At 38.1% G+C, this 23,371-nt stretch overlaps 1 protein-coding gene across 1 annotated transcript in view; it reads left to right on the top strand.

Moving 5' to 3' along the window:
• The window catches only part of PRSS12 (serine protease 12), a 63,455-nt gene that overhangs the window by 21,334 nt on the left and 18,750 nt on the right, over positions 1-23,371 (top strand). The window contains exons 5-9 of the mRNA XM_048847428.2: positions 7,575-7,753; positions 9,202-9,343; positions 10,745-10,941; positions 14,306-14,447; positions 21,823-22,028. Coding sequence (XP_048703385.2) covers positions 7,575-7,753; positions 9,202-9,343; positions 10,745-10,941; positions 14,306-14,447; positions 21,823-22,028 — 866 coding nt within the window. The remainder of the gene's footprint in view (positions 1-7,574; positions 7,754-9,201; positions 9,344-10,744; positions 10,942-14,305; positions 14,448-21,822; positions 22,029-23,371) is intronic.

Here is a 23,371-nt window from a genome sequence, read left to right as displayed (position 1 = left end):
CAAAGCAAGGACAGTTCATTAAAATTGAAATATCATCTAAAATTTAACTCCTAATTTAATTTTTTAAAAGAAAGGTTGAAGACGTTTTAATATTGGTGAAGTTGACTGGGAGATGAAAGCAAGATGTTAACAAGGCTTCTCGGAAAGTCAAGAGATGAGATTTTATATCATGTTAAAATTGTAAAGGTGGCAGGAGGAGAATTCAAGCACAAATCTAATTTTCTTACCCTGTCATTTTGTGAAGTCTTCTGGATGAGTGTATTTTCAAAGTAAGGAAACTATTTTTTGATTCTTGATAATGGAATTGCAGAGTTTCCTATCTTATTAAATATATGTAATTGTCTATATGGAGTGGTTCCCATGCATACAATCTTATTACATGATTTTGTAATGTATCACACCACTGTCCCCACCCTGCCATGTTAACATTATTCTTGGAAGTACTGTCTCTGGAAGATGCTCTCTAATACTAATAAGAGTTGTACCAAAGATTCACACCTTTCTGGATATACACTAAATAGTGGAATAGGGATAGTTAGCTCAGAGATCGATGTTTACAAATATCTGAGTTTTCAAGGGGGACCCATCATAGCTCTACTACTAGTAAAACATTGTATTTGGATCCTGGAAGAAGATCTGCTTATGCTGTAGTGAGCTTTCAGTTGTGTTAAAATAATGCCCTCTAAAAGTCTACCAGTAGGCCAGTCTTACTGTTATACAAAATAGTGCATTCACACCAGCAGTAAGGATTGTCTGCCAATATGCAGGGAGCACAAGTAATATACCTCATGAAAAAGTACTATATAGAGGCCAAAATTTTCAAAAACGAATGCCCTAAAAGTAGGTTCTTAAGTCCATATTTAGCTATGTATATAAATGTAGCCTGATATCAAGAAGTGCTGAGCACCCACAAAGCCCCTCAAAATCAATGGGAAGTAAAGGCACTCAGCATCTTTGAGATTGGGCAACTATTATTTAATGGTTTAAATATGGATTAGCCACCTAGGCTTGAAAAATTGGTCTTCGTATATTTTTGCACTTTACAGCACACAATAGAACATACTACAGATTCATAATAATATAGTACCTAACCCAAATTTGTATCACTTACTAAAACAGCACTTTATGAAGTCTAACAAACAGAACAGGTCTGGTTACAAGGGATACTTTGGTTGAACTGGCTACTTCTCTACCTAATACAAGTATTGCCAACCCCAAGCATTGAAAAGTCAAGAGTCAGGTCCTACAATCATGAGATTTTTAAGAATAATAGATGTGGTTGTCTTTATTTGGCTTCCAATTTTGAAGACTGTTATAAAAATAAAGGGAGGGGTAACCACCTTTCTGTATACAGTGCTATAAAATCCCTCCTGGGCAGAGGCAGAACCCTTTCACCCGTAAAGGGTTAAGAAGCTAAGATAACCTCGCTGGCACCTGACCCAAAATGACCAATGAGGGTACAAGATACTTTCAAATCTGGAGGGGGCGGGGGGGGGGAACAAAGGGTCTGTCTGTCTGTGTGATGCTTTTGCCGGGAACAGATCAGGAATGCAGTCTCAGAAACTCTGTTAAGTTAGTAAGTAATCTAGCTAGAAATGTGTTAGATTTCCTTTTGTTTAATGACTGGTAAAATAAGCTGTGCTGATGGGATGTATATTCCTGTTTTTGTGTCTTTTTGTAACTTAAGGTTTTGCCTAGAGGGATTCTCTATGTTTGGAATCTGATTACCCTGTAAGGTATTTTCCATCCTGATTTTACAAAGGTGATTCTCTTACCTTTTCTTTAATTAGAAGTCTTCTTTTAAGAACCTGATTGATTTTCCATTTTTCTTAAAATCCAAGGGTTTGGGTCTGTGTTCACCTGTACAAATTGGTGAGGATTTTTATCAAGCCTTCTCCAGGAAAGGGGGTGTAGGGCTTGGGGGGATATTTTGGGGGAAGACGTCTCCAAGTGGGCTCTTTCCCTGTTCTTTGTTTAACATGCTTGGTGGTGGTAGCATAGGGTTCAAGGACAAGGCAAAGTTTGTACCTTGAGGAAGTTTTTAACCTAAGCTGGTAAGAATAAGCTTAGGGGGTCTTTCATGCAGAGTGGGGTTCAGAGTGGGGAAGGAATCTTAACAAAGACTAAAGGCTTAATATTTTCAAGTTACAACCACAACCTATAGGGCTAGAGAATTTCTTAAAAAAAGAAAAAGGAAAAAAGCAGAGAGTCTCATTATTTACATTATTCCGTGAGCTGGAGCTTTAAGAAAAAAACAGAAGATACCATGAGACTTGCAGTAGAGTCATGAGAGTTGGCAATTGTGCTACACTTCATAACATTTCAGTGACATCTTTTTGTGATAACACACAGCACAGGTTCAAATGAGTGCCTTTCCCAAGAAATGTGTGAGAGAAAGAAGTACTAGCTTAGGGAAGCGTGGTCAAGAGCTCTGAGTTGTTGCTTAGGAGCCAGAAATTCCTGAGTTCTTTAATCTGGACTATGATACTGACTCTTTCTGTGACTTTGGGTAGGCCATTGAGCTCTCTGCCCCTTCTGTGGCAAGGGGACATTACTTTAATCCTCACCTCACCCCTCTGAGGTAGGTTATTACTATTTGCAAAGGTCTGGGAAAATGAAACGTGTTAGGTACATGTTTAATTAGTATTTCCCCAACTTGGTTTGAGTACCACTTCCCAGGGGGCAAGATATTAGAGCAAGATAGTGGGTTACAGTTGCCTCTGTGAGCACCCCCCAGTATCCAAGCATGGTGCTGCCACTCTCTTCAGCACCCAGTAAGCCCTGCAGCCTACCTCAGCAGATCTACTGTGGCTGAGCCCTCTAGCTAGGTTACACTATCCAAACCCCTACCAGGGTACAACAACTCAATCAGAAGAAGTTCCTTGCCCTTCCAAGCCAATTATAAATAAATGGTTTGTTACTCTTCTGGGGCTTAATCCCTTCTCTAGAATTGAATCAGCATTGTCACTACTGAACTCCTGCCACCCATTGTGGCAGCAAAGGACCATAGCCCAGCCTGGTTCCTTTGGCTATAGCCGAAAGAACACTCACTCCACCAATTACCGCCAGGAACTGCTTTGCTTGCAGCAAGTAGCTCCTTTTATTTTGGCCTGTTGGACCTTGATTGTCTGTGGCTTATCCTCAGCCCTTCTAGCTGCTGGAGGACCAGATCTCAATGGTTCCTAAAATGCCCTGGGATGCTTCTCTAGGGAGGCCTAATACTCACTTCTCCATTCAAATTAACAGAAATAGTATCTAGAAGGAATTCCATCCAACTTTCAGTCAGAGGGAGGATCATTATGATGCATGGGCTTTAGGATGGGATATTCAAAGGTTTACAGAATGAGGAAAGATAAGGGAGATCCCTCAACACCGAGGGTGGGGGAAAAGAAAATGAAGGTGGAGAAATGTTGAAACGAGGGATGCTGAAAAAAATGGGACAAATGCAAGATGTTGCAGCACTTGCAAGAAACTAGGTGGGGAAGGCCTAGATTTAAAGAGTGGGTACCTAAAAATAGGCTCCTAAATCCTTACTAAGATGCCTAAATAAGTATCCCAATTTTCAAAAGTTCTGAGCACCCCTCAGAGGATGTTGTTGGGAGGAAGAGGCATAAAGCTGTACAATAATTTAGTATGGATAAAAGTTTTGCTACAGTATGGACTGCAAGATTGGTATAAATAAATGTTTATTTATTATTTTTATTTTACAAATTATATGCAGTGTCATGTAATACTTGGCTACAAGAACATTTTTAACAAAGTATTTAGCATCAGATTATTAAAATAAAGTGGACTTCTTAGATCCCCCCATCCATCCTTACTCTAAGCCATCCTTACACATGCAGGTGAAAGGGATTTTTATCCTTACTCTATGTAGAGATCAGGACTACCTGAGTTTTGGCTATTGAAGGCCTGGCCCACACACTGTTTTTGTATCAGCACAACTATTTCAGTTAGGTGTATGATTTTTTTTTTAAATCAGAATAGTTATATCAGTACAACCCCAGATGTGGATACAGTGATAATTGCATAAAGGTGCCTTATTGTTTAGTTTATTTCCCTTCCCATATGGGAATAACTATAATGGTATAAACACTTTTATAACAGTATCTATACTGCTGGGTTGTGTCACTTTAACTCTACCAGTACAACTTTTGCACAGACAAACTCTTAGGGTTGTAAGATACCAAAAATGACGCACGGGGTAGCTGAATCAGTGGAGGTATTCATCGAGGGGAGAGGACAAGAAGATCAACTCCCAGAAGCCTTGGCCCCTCAGCTAACGAGCTGACCACAAACAAATGTTTTCATGTTTTGAAACATTATCTATCCTCTATAAAAGGTGCGAAGTTATGTTTAAAATGGTGCTGGTTATTTACTAACATATTTTAAAGCATGACCATTTTTCCTAGTATAGATATGCCCATTGTCTTTGCTTGCAGTGCCCTCAGTGACATATATGACAGGGTGGATGAGCAAAGCATTAAATGGATTGGAACGCATGCGCACGCCTACAACCACACACACGCCCCTGTCTCTCTTACCTCAATGTGCGGAGGGGGAGAGAAAGGGAGGATAAGGGAGTATGTGACCTCTCAAGGGTCTTTCCAGCTCTCTACTTCTGTGATTCCATAATTAATTAAAATTGATAAATCAAGGAAAAGGAAACCTCTTACCCTGTCAGACTGTCTGAATTTTAAGTGCATAAAGATTGAAAAATCACAGTAAAGCATCTGAGTATTTGTTTTAAAGATATTTAGGGGTTGTAATAATTAAATCTAAGATCAAAATCTTCAAGGCCTGTCCAAGTTAAGAACACACAGAACCTTCCCTGCTTCTAAAAAGATGTTGCTTGTTAGCAAAGTTTTTTTTTACTAACAATGGCTTACTCCCTCAAAGCAAATTAGTTAAGTAGCACACTTCCCCATGCACAAATAAATAAATAGTAAAAATTGTTAAACAACTATTTATTTTAATTTAAACTAATCCTTTAGGTACTTAAACCCAAAAGCCAGCAGTTTCTCTGAAGTATCCACTGGTCCACCCACTCCCCTAATAATAGAATATCGGAAAAGCACTGCTCATTAAAACTAGAAAGGAAGTGTGGACAGAGGTACCATTGTATAGAGAGAAACCAAACTATTAAGATAATTAAAATTAATATATGGATGTATAGGATACTGGCAAGTAGAGATGGAAAAGTGCTAATAGGTCACTGAGTGTTAAAGTACAGAATGTCTTTTATGATACTTAATATAAGAGCACATTTTGAATTCCTGTAGTTTTTTTTTGCATTGAAGAAGCATTATGTAGAAAAAGGAGTTAAATTCTGGTAGTACAGGACTAGAGGTAGGAAAACTGCATTCTCAGTTCTGTCACTGATTTGCTGTGTAAGCTTGTCAAGTCACTTAACCACTCAGTGCCACAGTTTCCTCATCTGTAATATGTGGATAATTAAGCTTACGTACTTCATGTCAGGATTGTTTTTATGGAGGGTGTGGGTTAGGTTTAATTAATGTGCTTTGAGATCAGGTGAAAGTCACTATAGAAGTACATAGCATTATTGTTATATGTGTGCAATAGGGCTGTCAAGCGATTAAAAAAATTAATCGCGATTAATTGTGCGATTAAAAAAACTAATCATGATTAATTGTGCGGTTAAACAATAATAGAATACCATTTTTGGATGTTTTCTATGTTTTCAAATGTATTGATTTCAATTAGAACACAGAATACAAAATGTACAGTGCTCACTTTATATTTATATTTTTTACAAATATTTGCACTGTAAAAAAACAATAGTATTTTCAATCCCTATTACAAGTGCTGTAGTGCAATCTCTTTATCATGACCGTTGAACTTACAAATGTAGAATTATGTACAAAAAAACCTGCATTCAAAAATAAAACAATATAAAACTTTAGAGCCTACAAGTCCACGCAGTCTTACTTCTTGTTCAGCCAATTGCTCAGACAGACAAGTTTGGTTACAATTTGCAGGAGATAATGCTGCCCGCATCTTATTTACAATGTCACCTGAAAGTGAGAACAGGCGCTAAAGATTCGTATGTCCCTTCATACTTCAACCACCATTCCAGAGGACATGTGTCCAATGCATGTTCATTTTCATCATCTGAGTCAGATGCTGCCAGCAGAAGGTTGATTTTCTTTTTTTTGGTGATTTGGGTTCTGTAGTTTCCGCATCAGAGTGTTGCTCTTTTAAGACATCTGGAAGCATGCTCCACACCTCATCCCTCTCAGATTTTGGAAGGCACTTAAGATTCATAAACCTTGGATCGAGTACTGTATCTATCCTTAGAAATCTCACATTGGTACCGTCTTGCGTTTTGTCAGATCTGCAGTGAAAGTGTTCTTAAAATGAACGTGTGCTGAGTCATCATCCAAGACTGCTATAACATGAAATATATGGCAGAATGCGGGTAAAACAGCAGGGGACATACAATTCTCCCCCAATGAGTTCAATCACAAATTTAATTAACGCATTATCAGCATGGAAGCATGTCCTCTGGCATGGTGGCCGAAGCAGAAAGGGGCATACAAATATTGAACATATCTGGCACGTAAATACTTTGCAATGCTGGTTACAAAAGTGCAATGTGAACGCTCATTCTCACTTTCAGGTGACATTGTAAATAAGAAGCAGGCAGCATTATCTCCCGTAAACAAACTTTTTTTTCTTGGCGGTTGGCTGAACAAGAAGTAGGACTGAGTGGACTTGTAGGCTCTGAAGTTTTACATTGTTTTGTTTTTGAGTGCAGTTATGTAACCAAAAAAAATCTACATTTGTAAATTGCACTTTCACGATAAAGAGATTGCATTATGGTACTTGTATGAGGTGAACTGAAAAATACTATTTCTTTTGGTTATCATTTTTACAGTGCAAATATTTGTAATAAAAATAATATCAAGTGAGCACTGTATACTTTGTATTCTGTGTTGTAATTGAAGTCAATATATTTGAAAATGTAGATATACATCCAAAAATATTTAATAAATTTCAATTGGGATTCTATTGTTTAACGGTGCGATTAAAACGGCGATGAATCATGATTAATTTTTTGAGTTAATCACGTGGGTTAACTGCGATTGATTGACAGCCCTAGTGTGTAATAAATGAATATTTGGACAGCATGGCTGATATAAATGGATAGAGATGATATTTCCTAGGAATGTCACTAAGATTCAAAAGGATAGGGAAGAAAAATGTCATGCATAAAACATGATAGAATATAGTGATGATACCTAATATCACAACCTTATACAAAACATTGTGAGGCATGAAAGTAATTGGGGAAGGGAGGGGGGGAGACAATCAACATGCTCTCAGTTGGCTCAGAATCCAGGATTTAGTAATCCCATCTGGCATAATGTGGGATGGATTTTCAGGGACCAGCCAGATAACTATTTTTGTGAATCCCAACTTGCTACTTGAAAATTTGCTGCTGTTAATTATGCTGATCAGAGGGTATTCAACATTTCAGCCACTACCACCAAGTTAAAGACTCTTTTTAATGGCTTGTGATTCTTGAGTCTTTCCTTATTATGTTTGGACAGGGGAGTAGCCAAGGCATGGAGCCAGGCTTACTTTGGAGAAGGCTCAGGACCAGTGCTGCTGGATGAAGTACGTTGTACAGGGAATGAGCTGTCCATAGAACAGTGTCCAAAGAGCTCCTGGCGAGACCACAACTGTGGCCACAAAGAAGATGCAGGAGTTTCCTGCACACCTCTTACAGGTAGTCTACTGAGCAATTAGCATATTGATGATTAATTACAAACCCAGGATTGAGAGATTTGGAAGAGTGATATTTTTAGAATGTTGGTTGCACTGAAGTCAAGCAACAGGCAGAAGTAAAATCTGTCAGCTCTGTCCTGCAGGACCAGCTGTAAGCATGTGCGAAACTTTCAACTACAGAAGGTCTTGCTGTTCAGAAAGATGCCTTTACATCTCAGTAACAAGTTGAGTAACCAATCTCCCTTCTGTGCAGAAGGGGAAAGATCCATGTACAGTGGGTTATCCATACATGCACATCAGGAGCATAATCTGGCTCATATAAATTTACAACCATATGCTGCTCTCATTTTGTAACACTTCTCCCACCAACAACAATAGATATCTCAATATGGAGTGAGGGCTGTTGTTTGGTCACCATCAAAAGGTCTCAGAGGAACAGCCGTGTTAGTCTGTATTCGCAAAAAGAAAAGGAGTACTTGTGGCACCTTAGAGACTAACCAATTTATTTGAGCATGAGCTTTCGTGAGCTACAGCTCACTTCATCAGATGTTTACCGTGGAAACTGCAGCAGACTTTATATACACACAGAAATCATGAAACAATACCTCCTCCCACCCCACTGTCCTGCTGGTAATAGCTTATCTAAAGTGATCAACAGGTGGGCCATTTCCAGCACAAATCCAGGTTTTGGTGGAGGGTGGAGGGTCCAGGTGGAGGGTGAGAAAACCTGGATTTGTGCTGGAAATGGCCCACCTGTTGATCACTTTAGATAAGCTATTACCAGCAGGACAGTGGGGTGGGAGGAGGTATTGTTTCATGATTTCTGTGTGTATATAAAGTCTGCTGCAGTTTCCACGGTAAACATCTGATGAAGTGAGCTGTAGCTCACGAAAGCTCATGCTCAAATAAATTGGTTAGTCTCTAAGGTGCCACAAGTACTCCTTTTCTTTCATCAAAAGGTCAGCATTTATCAACAGTCATTCTCCTGTGGTATATGAGATACTATAGTATTTTTCTATAAGTGACATCTCAGCTCCCACTGTGTGGTGGAAGTAAGTGAATGTTGACTTTTTAATGGCAGTCATTTGGAAATAAATAGAATATACAAAGGAACGTGTAGAGCTACAGGTAAACTGTATGTGTTGACATTGCACAGTTAAAGCCCAGTCCTGCAAACTATTCATGTGAGTAAAGTTGGGAGGATCAATGATTTAAACAATTTTCCATTGCACTTGAACAATTGCTACATATAAAGCATTGCACAGCTGACAGGTACATTATGGGGTTGGTTTTTTTCCACCTTCTGTTCAAACATTATTGCCAGACATGGTAGCCGTGTGGTCTGAACCAATACTGTAAATTTTGTTTTTACTTTTCTTGGGGAATGACAAGATAACTGCATCTTAAGCAGAACTGATTCTTGCTTTTTCTTACTTGCTAATGCCACAGATGGTGCAATAAGACTAGCAGGTGGGAAAGGCAGTCATGAAGGACGTCTGGAGGTACATTACAGCGGGCAGTGGGGCACAGTCTGTGATGACGGGTGGACTGAGATGAATACACAGGTGGTTTGTCGGCAGCTTGGATTTAAGTAAGATCCTTTTATATGAGACAACTAAACACTTGGTTTAGCAGTAGTGATAAACCTTTGCAAAATACTGTCTGTACTCTGCAAACTATTAGATGTGCTGTGTTGCCTTTTTTCCCTAATAATCTCACGAGCATCAGTTTTGTATTGTGAAAAGCTTTGTATACCACACTGCAATAAGAAACAGAACACTGAACAAAAACCACAAAGTAATTTCCTAAATGATTTACGATGCTGGTTGTTCTCAGATTTGGAAGAACATTAACACAGTGCTGCTCTGAGTCAGTTTGATCTGTTTATGCTGTCAAATGAGTAGAGGAAGAAATCAAGGGGAGGACTCTCATTGCCTTCACTGGGCTTTGGTCAGGCCTTTTGGGAGAATTCTTACTGGTCATTTTCAGGATGGGATGTGAGGAAAATTCATCCTTGAGATTAAAAGAACTTCATAGTTCAGCCATAACTTGATATTACTGAAGTTATAAACCTCCACCTACAACTGATGTGTTTCATGGAGACACATTGCACTCATGGACCCCGATTCTTCTCTGCAGGATACCAGTAACTCCCATTCTCAATGTCAGTGAGAATCACTTTTACCTTGGAAGAGGAGAATTGGGCCTCTGAATTTTTGAAATATGTGCTATGTGCAAAAGAACTGAGCTGAAATCCATCAAACTCCATCCTCTCTTCCTCCAGTCTCTTTTAGACATTTGTGGCCTCTTAACAGAAAGATCAGAAACTTTTTGTCTCAGTCTGAGATTTCAGTCTGAGATGGAGAAGTCCCTAGACATGCACCAAGTTCCTTTCTATCATCCTACTTGCTGGCTGAGGCCAAACATGCACATTCTGGAAAGAGAAGCTGCTTCACCATGCTAAACCAAAAGTCTGATTCTGCCAGTCTTTTGCCCATGGAACTCCCATTAAAGTCACTTAGGCTTACCCATGGTATAGGTATTTCTGTATCTAGCTCAAAAAAATTAACAGCCATGCTCTGGAACGCAATTTTTTAAAATACATCTTTTACAAAACTCTCATTCCAATGTCATATATTTCCTCTGCATCACATTTCCTATTGTGTCAGGTTACAAATGGAATTTCTTTTACTATGTACATTGCCTTTCTCTTGTTTCATTTATTCACTGTCTGAAGTCATAATCCATTATTCATGATACAACAGAAAGGAATTCTGCTATCGAACTTCCAGGATTGTGGCATCTCCAAATAAATGTCCAAATGGCAGCTGAACTTTCTTTTGCCAGAGCTAAATTTGCCTATTTATTCTCTTTGTGCTTGAGAGCAGTTGGTTTTATCCACTCACAAAGAATAATTTCCTCTTTGGTGCTGAAGTATCATATCCCCTGTGCAGTATTGCTCATAAATTATGCATACATATTTGTTACACAGGTATGGAAAAAGTGCATCAGAAAGCTACTTAGAAGAGAGGACTAGGCCTATCTGGTTGGATGATGTCAGCTGCTCAGGAAAAGAATCAACCATTCTTCAGTGCTCAAAGAGAGAGTGGGGAAAGCATGATTGCAACCATCAGGAGGATGTCAGAATAACCTGTCACACAGATAATGACAGCCATAGATTCTCACTGGGTAAGGCATTCTTTGTAACTAATAAATGTCAGCATTCCTCTGCCTAAAGATTCAAGCAGAATGCAGCCTCTTTAAAGATGCTACAAATTTGAATCTCCACTTATTCTGCTGCCTGTACGTAGTTAAGCTGTTAATCAGTCAGAGGTAGGCATATGTGTATGTGAAGGGGGAGAGAAAGCTTTCCCTTTGAAGAGCACATGGAGCTGTTAAGGTTGCACATGGGAACATAAATATTCAGGGCATAAAGAAACAACGTTAATCTGTAATGCAGTGAATCCAGAGCCAATGAAACCTAAATCTGTGTCTGGATGGGTTTTTAGTCCTAGTGAGCCCCTCCTGATGGTATACTGAGTTGCACTTAGTACTCTGCAAGTTGTAATGAACTGAAAGAATGATAAATCATTAGTAAACCTCCCTGTGGACTTAGGTTCTTGCACCCCATCTGAAAAACAGAGATTGGAGAAATAGAGGGCATTCAGAGATAGACAGTGAAACTTATTAGAAACATGGAATTACGTCTGTATTATTAATTATCATTATCAGTCACTTGTATTACAGAAGAGCCTAGGAGACACAGTCATGGACCAGGACCCTTTTGTGCAAGGCACTGTACAAACACAGAAGTTGTTTTCTGATGTGAAATATAGTTAAGTTGCATTAAAGAGAAGAAACGTAAAATATTATGGTCAAGATTTTTAAAAATGTATGCCTAAATATAAGTGCCGAAATCCATAAGTAATCTGGCTATCAAAAATGTCACACATTGACTGTCTTGGGAACTACAGTATCATTGCTCAATACTTTTGAAAACGAGGTTACTTATTTAGTTGGCTACATATGGATGTAGGAGCTTATATTTAGATACATATTTTGTAAAATTGTTGCCCATATTTTTAAAAGTTTACCCAAGTATATTGTAGTAGTTGTCGAATCTTGGATTTTCAAAGGACCCTAAGGAAGTTAGGTCTCCAGCTCCCAGTGAATTCTAAAGGGATTTGGGTGCCTAACTCCCTGAGGTTCCTTTGAAAATCCCAGCCTGAAAGTTTGCCTTGTGAAACTAAAACATGGATTTACTGCTTTAAAGTGCTATCTCAGCTTGCAATAATACAGTATTTTACTACACTTTTCCACATCTTCAGTCTTTTTCTTCTCTCTTCCTTCCTCTCTTCCCTTCAAAACCTCCTGCTCCCCAAACTCCACAAATAATTATTATTCTTGTGGTATCATACAACCAATGATTACGTATGGGTGAGACTGCTACAGTGTGTTTGCTAGAAATAAACCCTCTCATCCCCCAGATAACAGGCATTCAAATCACGGCGGCTGTCTGCACAGATACAAACTATTTACGCTGCTGCATTTGAGACACTATACAACATAATCCTAGCTGAACAAGATTCAGTTCAGTTAAATATATCCATAGGGTAACATTCTCGTATCCCCCTCAGTTCACCTGAAAGTCATATTAATTCCACACATCTAGACTCATTTGCATTACCAAGATGAGGTAACAATAAAATACATATATTTTATTGCTAAAATCTTCTATCCCTATCTGGATAATATGAGTATAATTTACACTAAAATCATGTTCTGCCAGAATAGCACACTTTATTACAACAGAAGAATAAAGAGGAGACTGAGATTTGCTGTAATGTTTCTGGTTTGACTGAAGACAAAGGCTATATTGCTACTATTTGTTTCTTAACATTTGAGAAAGTATTAAATATTTCCTCTAAAAAGGAATTCAGTGGAGGAAGAGTATAAGAAAGAGTATTTTTAAATATAAACATTAAAGGGAGACAGACAATTGGTTTAAGACACAAACCAGATTTTTGTTAAAAAAAGAATGCTCTGCAGATATTAATTTGTAATTCATTTTTTATTACACTTAACAAATTTGAGTTATGAATTTAAATGTTTCCCATAGAGTGGTGAGGAACCAATAACAACAACAAAAAGGTTTTAGTATAGAAGACCCAAAAAATGTAACTGACTAGAAATTAAGAGAAACTGAGCAATAAATGTAATTGTGCAGCCTAAGTTAATTGCAAAAAGGAAATATATGGTAAACTGTGTAAATAATAAAAAAAAATTGAAGTGAAAAACATTTTTATGCTAAAAATAATTCAGTTTTAAAGCTTTTTCACTTTTAATAAGATAACTCTGGGTGAATTTAGCCCAATGACTAATGCCAAATTAACACTAGTTTTACTAAGAGCAAAATCTGGCCCATTATTTGCTCTCCCTCTTGGGTAGGCAGTAATTTTCACTGGCTTTCTAGCTAAGTTGTCTTCAATTTGTGGGAGAGTGAGGAGGAACAATAACTTGTCCAATTATTGGAAAGAACTCCAATGGAAAATATTAGGGATATATCAAGTACTACATACAAAAAGATTTAGGAGATGATTCTCATTTACACAGAGTAAAGGGGCCTCAAATTGAATTTATGCCTACTTTAAGGCCCTTGCACTACCCAAGAGTTGAAAAAGAGCATTTGTGTAAATGAGAATTATACCCTTAGGGCTTTTTATGACACAGTTTTTTTGAAACTTGCAGTCTAAATACTCAGCTAGTATAATAATATATACAATTGGCCTTTGGGTAAGAGAACATAATTAGTAAAAATCTCAGTAATTCATATCAATAACTGGGAGACTGATTGATTTTGTATTATCAAATTTTCTGAATGAGAGTAAATGAACAAACATAATTTAAAAAAGGCCAAGGAAAATCTATAACTGAATATACTTTATTCAGTTGGACAAATGTATTAGTTTTCATGATGATAATACTTCAGAGTATACTAGTCAACATGCTGGAGAGTACTTTGTATAAGTAATGCATGTGTAGTAACATGGGCTAGTACATTTGTTGCTGGGCTGTAGGGTGAGCTTGGTGGGGGTGGTTTGTATGAGTGATTGTATTTATCGGTGAGGTTTAGCTAAATCCTCCTGTAAAAGTCCTCTATGAAGAATATGGTCTGCTCAAATGGGTATCATGTGGGTGTAGTCTCGTAACACAAGAATCAATCAGATTGTTCTCTACGGTTGGGGAAAGAACTGGGCTGTGTAAGTTCCAGTCAAGTTATAAGCTGTGTTACATATTTATATGTAATGGAAGAAACCGATGAACCCTACAGTTTAAAGCATAAGGAGTACAGTGGTGCTTCATGATTTGTTGTAATGTGTATAAAATGCTTCATGCTGCCTGCCATGACAAAATACATGAATACTTTAACAGATGATATCATTAAAGTAGAAATCTTGTTGAACATAAGTGTCAGTTGACCCTATCCTTGGAATGTGATGAAATGACCTAAAATAATAGTTTTTGTTTCTACTGTTGTGTAACTTATTCCTAGGTCCTCCCATCAGGCTGATGGATGGTGAGAATAAGAAAGAAGGACGTGTGGAGATTTTTATCAATGGCCAGTGGGGCACAATTTGTGATGATGGATGGTCTGATAAGGATGCAGCTGTGGTCTGTCGACAGCTTGGCTACAAGTAAGAAAAATCCTTCAACTATTCTTCAAGTTATCTGATTACCATATCTGACTGCATAAAGTTTGTGCAACTGAGTATTACCTGACTAGGTAATACTTGTCTGCTTAGTATACTTTTACTCTTCTATCCTTGAAATATACAAAAGTAAAGCCTGCTACAATTTTACTACTTCTTCATAAGGAAGCTAATATGCCTCAGAAAAAGGGCAGTAATGCCAAAGCATAATTGTCTTTACTAAGCTCAGCTAACAACTGAAGTGTAGGTTAAAACCAGTTATTGAAAAATCTGTTTAATGAAACCAAATATTTTAAAATGACTAAGCTGCTGTTTAAATACGATATTTAACTTGTTATTTATGTGGCTATTCATATTATCTACGCACAATAGGCCAAATTCTCATTTACACTCAACTTCTGTGAGTTGCACCGATGTAACTGAGAAGAGAATTAGGCTCAACATATCTGCTCAATATTCTTTCCTGCTCTGAACTATTTTAACCTTACTTCTTTGATTGTAACTGAGCTTGGTTTCCAGTCTTCCTAAAGCACTAACGAAGTTCAAGGAAATGATTTGCCACATCCTTCAGGAATGGAAAGATAATGGAAACAAGAAGAAAATTAATATTTAAAAGAATGCACTGGGGTGTAGCCTAGAGTTGAGTAGTAGAGTTAATGACCATTCATGTTAACAGAAATGATTTTCTGTATCTGTGAACCTTCGAGATTCTTTGGCTTTTTTATTTTATTTTTATTTTAATTATTGTTTCTGGGTTTTGGTGATAAATGACAATTATCTTAATTTATATAACACCTTTAATCTCGAAAGATTTTAAACTGATGCACATGGACATAATTTATCTGTCACCTGAAATGTAGCCATGTTTGGGGTGAAACAAAGGGTAATATTTAACAGATCAGTGTAACGTTACATGTTAGAAAAGGAAAGGCAGTACAGAATGTGTTTCCCAGTGAAACTACAGAAAAGAATTACTTATGGTCAAGACAATAAAACCAGCTTTGAATTTGGCCAGACTATTCGGGATAGGGTGACCAGATGTCCCGATTTTATAGGGACAGTCCCGATTTTGGGGGCTTTTTCTTATATAGGCACCTATTACCCTCCACCCCCTATCCTTATTTTTACACTTGCTATCTGGTCACCCTAATTAGGGACAATGATCTTACTCATGCAAAGAGCTCAATGTAATTGTTTATTGATCACAAGTAGTTTTTATAAACTGTGGTTTTATTAATATCTATGTGTTGTGATCTTGAATGACCTCAAATAGTTGTGAAGTCTTAAGTGGTTTTAATGACTAACTTGGTTATCTATCTAGTTCAAAAGATAGCAACTTCAGCAGCACACTGCCCAGTGCCACCAGACATGGGCATTGCTTTAGTACTGACTCAGAGGTAAGAGTGGTAGCCACTGAATCAACAGCACTGAGAGGTTTTTTGTTCATTTACTGACCTGGCCTGACCCTGCTTAGTTTGTGAGATTTGAAGGGATCATAAAAGGAGCTGGCTGCAGGGTACATGATAATAACTTGAATAAGCCTGCTGAAATAAAATAACAGAGCTAACAGGAAAAATATTTAATTAAAAAAATTGCAACTTTTCTATGCCAGTGGTGAACAAAGCCACTCAAATCAGCCTTCCACTGCTCATTAGACATTTCTTGTTGGGGCACTAGGAATCAAGGTAGGTGTGATGGCCAAGGACAGACTTATAAATAGTAGTGCTAATAAGATCTGAAAATAGTCCAGAAAAGGCTGTTTTGCTTTAAGTGGTTTTTTTTCAAATAACTTCCAAGCTAAAGAACCTTATAGATTTGTATTATTTCCTACTGAGTCATTTAGTCTGCTTCTTCCTCAGCCTCCTCAGACACACAGACTTTTCATATTTCTGTCACAGACGCACCAAACCCACTCACTCATCCCCACATTCCATTTTTAAGCCATTTCAAAGACAGATAGTTGGATTCTCAATTTATATCCTGTCATTACAGGGGTTCAGAATAAAGGAGGATAATATAGTAGGGTACATACCAAGTGAAGGACTTGGGGCAGAGTACAAATCTTGGATATATGGGGATTCTGATAATTGGGGGAGTCAGCCAGCATACTTGGAAGTCTGCGCTGAGGGCTGTTTCCTTATTCCTTGCTTGTTCAGTAAATGGTGACAGGTACACTCCAGGAGCTTGACTTTGCTCTTATGTGCAGCCATGTATGTGAGAACAATCAGGTCTGAGGATTTTACTGCATGTATTTGTTTGCTCTGATTCAGACTTCAGTCTGAGTGCTGATTTGAGTGTCTCATTACAAGGTTAGGATCTTCTATTTACACACCTACGTTTGAAAATTGGGCTCTCTGAGTGCTGCTTTTTAGAGACAAAAACTAGTCTTTTTCTGGAAAATGTTGGCAAAGAGCTAAATACTGAAGCTGACATCAGTTTTCATTAAGAATGACCATGGAACTAAAAGTTCATACTGAGGTATTATTTTCCACTTACATAACTGTGATTTACACTTACAGCACTGCTACTGGGAAACTTAGGGTGTCTGACTTTACTTTTTTTTTTCTGGAAAATGTGAAGCCTGTAAATCATACGTACATATTTTTGACTCAGGCCAGCAGGGGAGTGGAGATTTCCTTAAAATGCAGACTTGTACAACAGAGAGTAAAACAAATGAATTAATAGTTGTACTGTATATATTGCTCCCAGGGTTAACAAGGAACTGTGAACTGTGTATTTTACAAAATACTGCTTTGTAACATTAATAACCTTTTAATTAAGATTTGTTTCTGAAGTTGAATCTGGAAACCCAAGTTGGCAAGATGTCTAGACCCCAATTAATAGTACTCTTAAAGATCTGTTATTAAGCCAGCTTGCATACTTGTAGATTAATGTTAGTAGCAGAAAAACAATCTGAAGAACATTAGAAAGCCATCCTCCTAACAGGAAAAGCAGTTGTGAAATAAAAAAAAAAATTAATGGTGGCTAATCAAAACACACTTAAAACTGAAAGAACATGCACCTTTCGTGAAGCATTACTTAATGTCTGACAAAGACTAGCAAGTAGAGTAATTTTATGGATGGGGGGAAAAGGATAGAAGAGAGATGTTTTAGAAACTCTTATGCTTGTTGAGCAAGTTAATTGGCATGATGAAAATTCTAAGATATTTGGAGCCCTTTTCTGGAAGAACTGGGTTATGAATATACAAACATATACGAAATGAAGATAAGGGTATTTTTTCATTTTTCATTTAATTTTTTATTTTTTTCATTTATGTACTGAAAAACAGTTTTGGTAATGTAGCAGAAACTTCCATTCAACCTTTTCCATGTAGATTTTCTATGTGGGAGGACAGGTTTTTGTCCTTGTAAGGTATTCATTAACTGGAACATCAGTATATACCACTGTGCGCCTATGCGCTTGGTGGGTCTAGTCTACCATATTGGAGTACAGATCCCTGCTTTTTATCTGTTTTTCTTTTACATACCAGCTTGATAATGAATGAGAAACAGTTTAAAATATTTAATTTTAATGTTTATTTCTAATGGTTAAGCCTACCATATATTTGATTAATGTATTGGGATCTTAATAGCAAAATGTATTTTAGCAAAAGCTTTGTAATTCACTTTCAATGCATGGTTATACTCCCAGTCTACACTATGGAACAAATTTTGGTTTCAGTTTCTCTGGATTTACACTAGTGTAATAGAGATCAGATTTTTTTTCCTTTTATATTTCTGTACTGAACCATTTTAGGTTTCTTGGGGGATGGGTGGGCTTGTACTCCTGCTGCTAGCCTGAGCCACTGCCTATACCCCACTATTTTTAGCGCACTAGCTCAAGCGGAACTATCGTGTGTCCATCTACCCATGCCACAAAGCACCTTCCCAGACGCAGTGTAGACATACCCTAAGTGCAACAGCAATCCCGGTGTGGTGTTTTGTTGCTTTTTGTTTTAAATATAAAAGCATTAATTTTTTATCATATTTTGTTTTTTCAGCCTTCAGCTATTGCTCTCTGACTGAAGACAGAGGCTGGAGGTCACTCTACTAATGCTGTCTGGAGCACAGCAGTATGGACAATTGATAGAAAGGACAGTTTTTTAAACACTATATTCAGGTGCAAAAATGTGCGCACACACACACACACATATATATATATATTTAGTATTTACATGTGCATTTTCCACAGGGGTGGGGGTGTGTGTGTAAATAAGGAAAATATATATGCAAATGGCAACTTGTATTTCAGTGTAATTTGGGTGCCTAACCCCCTTAGGCTCCTTTGAAAATCCCTGACTCACTGTCTCCAAAAGAAATCCTTAAGAGGGAGATTGAGGGGGGACAGTGTTTATTAGCTGATTCAGTATCCAAACATGGCTGTTCCTTCCCCTTCTGCTCTGCACCAGACACTATTAACTAGGTGACCTACACACCCTGCTTAAATCTGCGTAAATGATAGCAGGTTTCAGAGTAGCAGCTCTGTTAGTCTGTATCCACAAAAAGAAAAGGAGTACTTGTGGCACCTTAGAGACTAACAAATTTACTTGAGCATAAGCTTTCATGACCTACAGCTCACTTCATCGGATGCATGCAGTGGAAAATACAGTGGGGAGATTTATATACACAGAGAACATGAAACAATGGGTGTTACCATACACCCTGTAACAGGAGTGACCAGGTAAGGTGAGCTATTACCAGCAGGAGAGCGGGGAGGGGTGGGGGTGGAACCTTTTGTAGTGATAATCAAGGTGGGCCATTTCCAGCAGTTGACAAGAACGTGTGAGGAACAGTGGAGGTGGTAGGGGGAATAAACGTGGGGAAATAGTTTTACTTTGTGGAATGACACATCCACTCCCAGTCTTTATTCAAGCCTAAGTTAATTGTATCCAGTTTGCAAATTAATTCCAATTCAGCAGTCTCTCGTTGGAGTCTGTTTCTGAAGATGTTTTGTTGAAGAATTGCCACTTTTAGGTCTGTAATCCAGTGACCAAAGAGATCACTCATGCTTCTCACTGGACATGCAGTTATCCCTTTGGACACATACTAATGTCCTACTTTTCAAAATGTAGCCTTAGGTTATGTCTACACTGCAGTAAAAGACCAGCAGCACTGCCATGGCTGGCCCAGGTCAGCTGACTCGGGCTCACAGGGCTCAGGCTGTGGGGTTAAAAATTGCAGTGTAGACGTTTGGGCTCCAGCAGGAGCCCAGGCTCTGAAATCCCGTGAATGGGGGTAGGCCTCAGGGAAGGGTATGTCTATACTGCAATTGAAAACCTGCAGCTGGCCCATGCCAGCTGATGTGGGCTCCTGGGCTCAGGCTGGGGGGCTGTTTAATTCTGGTGTAGATGTTCTGGCTTAGGCTGTAGCCTGAGCTCTGGGACATTCCCACCTTGCAAGGCCCTAGAGCCAGGGTACCAGCCCAAGCGTCTTGAACTGCAATTAAACAGCCCATTAGCCCAAGCCTGAGTCAGCTGACCCGGGCTCTGAGACTCCGTGCCAAGGATTTTGTATTGCCGTGTAGATTAGTTGAAAATATATGCACATGGTATAATATAACAACACCCTACAGCTCTGTAGCACTCAGTACATTGTTTCAGAGTAACAGCCGTGTTAGTCTGTATTCGCAAAAAGAAAAGGAGTACTTGTGGCACCTTAGAGACTAACCAATTTATTTGAGCATAAGCTTTCGTGAGCTACGAAGTGAGCTGTAGCTCACGAAAGCTTATGCTCAAATAAATTGGTTAGTCTCTAAGGTGCCACAAGTACTCCTTTTCTTTCAGTACATTGTATTTCAACAAAACAACACTAACTTGCATTTTACTAATCTGCAAACCTGTAATTCTCTCACTCACACAGAGTGTTCTTGTGTGCTCACCCACTTCTCAGCAAAGCCAGCAGGGATGTCTTAGATCACTAATACTTCATAGACTTGTACACAATACACTACAGAACATTTACTAATACTGTGAAGCTTTATCATAAGTAATTAAAAATAAACTATATCTGTCACTTAAATGAACAAAGTGGATGCTGAGATGAATTATTCTTGCTTTTTTATTGTTCACTCACTGGCTAATTTGCAAAATTCAGTCATTTACAATGGGCCTTCCATAGTTATTAGTGAAATGCTACTGTATTGCACATAATCTGTAAGGATCAGACTTTCAAACCCTAATAAGATGTCTTAAATCCCACAAATGGATACTTGGCCTGACACCTATCCATATAAATGTCTGTCTCACATACCTAAATGATGTTTTCATCATCCCAAGTTCAGGATTTGGACATCCTATGAAAGAACTCATATTTCAAAATGGGCTTCACACAAGTTTTTTAGTGGTGATTACAGATTTAGGGCCCAATACTTCAAGATTTTGCATGCCCTCAACTGCTACTGAAGCACTTTGTAGAAATGGGCCCTTTATGAAGCTAAATTAATCTTTGGTGTAACTCCATTGATTTCAATGGAGTTACACCCGGGATAAAGTTGACGAACTCCATCTAATCTAAGGATATCTGTAATGCCCATCACTGTAGTCTCTAATATTTTGATTAAAGCTTGGCTAAATTGATAGATAGATAGATAAACTACCTACCTCTGGTGGCACAAAGACAGCATAGCAGCTCCTTACTAGTTATTAGTATGGGACATGGCCTGGTCTGGAAAAGATCCAACTCTGAATTTTACTCTTTGCAAAAGTATTATTACAACAATGAAATTTATCTCTTTCTCTAATTGTATTATTATTTTACATCTAAAACAAAAGTACAAGGGGCTTCAGTTTGAAGGTTATATTCTGTATATACTATTAGTGATTTTCTGTGCCATGCTGCCATGATTTATATTCATAGTTGCCATTAATGTATCGTATACTTGAAGACATAGTTCCCAGTAAACTGTAGGTCTCCTTCCTTATTTAACCGGTTTAGTTTTCGGAAAGGATCGTAACACAAATAAATTATTTTTAGTGTACACAGATGCTGAGTTTAGACAAGGATTAAACAGATTATGGAAAAAAAAATTAGCGTGGGTTTTTGTTTCATGCTATTACAATATAAAAATCCTTTTCCTTTTCATAGAGCTTTTTAGCTAAGGATACAAAAGCATTTTACAAACAAATGAATCCTCCAAAGTTAGTCAGTTATTATTCTAGTGTATAGATAAGTTAATCGAGGCAATGAGAAAGTAAGTGACTTGTTCAAAGTTCTGCAGTGAACTAGAAACAGAACTTGGAATAAAACCTTAAAGTCTTCATCCTTAGTACCCTACTCACATCCTCTTCTATATATTTCAGTTTAGGCAAATGTAGGACAATGCTTACAACATTTTAATTAAACAACGGTGTTCTGCTTGCAGAGGCTCAGCTAGAGCAAGGACTATGGCATATTTTGGGGAAGGGAAAGGACCAATCCATGTGGATAATGTGAAATGTACAGGAAGTGAGAGATCCCTGACAGACTGCATAAAACAGGATATTGGAACACACAACTGCCGTCACAGTGAAGATGCTGGCGTGATTTGCGACTACCTTGGCAAGAAAGCATCCGGGAACAGTAATAAAGGTGAAGTACCTTTGGGAGGTTTATGGCAATAGATTCAAAACTAGGTATATTATGATGATTGCTAGAAAAAGAAAAGAAAGTGAAAAATCTGATCTCACAGGAGAAAAACATACATATTTATATTAAAAAAAAAAAAAAGGCAAGAAATGCACTGTACCTTAAAATCTATGGGTCAGGTGCTTCCTCTTTATGTCATTCTGGCAGTGGAAAGGAACCACAAAGCCAATTTAAATGGCACAGAGGAATCCTCTAGCTTAACCACATGGGGCCCATTGCAGTTAGGTGCAGCCAGGGCTTTAAGTTATGCTGGATGTTAAACCAGGTCCAGGGAAGCATAAAGTTGAGAGAAAACCACCTTTGTTCCCTCCCACCACCTGTGCCAAGCATAGATTGGCTGCAGCTGAGGACTAAGCTCTACACAAATTCTTCTCTCACATCAGTGTAAATTAGGAATTACTTCCTTGTATACAGTTTCAGAGTAGCAGCCAAGTTAGTCTGTATTCGCAAAAAGAAAAGGAGTATTTGTGGCACCTTAGAAACTTACAAATTTATTTGAGCATAAGGTTTCGTGAGCTACAGCTAAGGATGAAGTGAGCTGTAGCTCACAAAAGCTTATGCTCAAATACATTTTTTAGTCTCTAAGGTGCCACAGGTACTCCTTTTCTTCTTGTATACAGTGTGACTGTAGCCATGTCAGTCCCAGGGTACTAGAGAGACAAGGTGGGTGAGGTAATACTGTGTATTGGACATATTTCTGTTGGTGGGTGTGACAAGCTTTTGAGCTTACAGTTTTTGAGCTTGCAAGATGCTGAGTGCCATCACCATCCAGTGAGACCTGGAGAGCTCTGTATAAACAAAAACTTCTCTGACCAAGAGAAGTTGGTCTAATAAAAGAGATTACCTCACCCACCCTGTCTCTCAAATTACTTTGTAGAAGTCAAAGGAGTGACTCCAGATTTACACTGATGTAACTGAGAGCAGAATATTGGTCTTCCATTTAAATCACTTCAGACATGAAAAATAAGGAAAGATTTCCAGCTCTTTGTGTGTATTATTCATATTATAACCTTCATATTTATTAAAAGATTCTTTTTTAGTGGATCACATGCAGAAGGGTAACTCGTTCTTACACTGTGAACTGAAAAAAACTGCAGTTAATGGTTTGAACACCTGTTTAGCTTTCTATTAGGCATGGGGGATAGTGCTCATTGCCTAGTGATCACAATTCAGAAAATATTCTCAGCCAGACAGAACCTGTAAAAGGTGTGGGTCAAAAATCTTTGTGTGGGAGTCCTGTGTATGGAGAGAGAACAGTGTGGGAGTCAAAATCCACCGTGAAGATA

The sequence above is a fragment of the Caretta caretta genome, chromosome 4 (genome assembly GCF_965140235.1).
Source record: "Caretta caretta isolate rCarCar2 chromosome 4, rCarCar1.hap1, whole genome shotgun sequence".
Classification (NCBI taxonomy): domain Eukaryota; kingdom Metazoa; phylum Chordata; order Testudines; family Cheloniidae; genus Caretta; species Caretta caretta.
The sequence above is the reverse complement of the archived record's forward strand: the minus strand, read 5'-3'. Positions and strand labels throughout refer to the sequence as shown.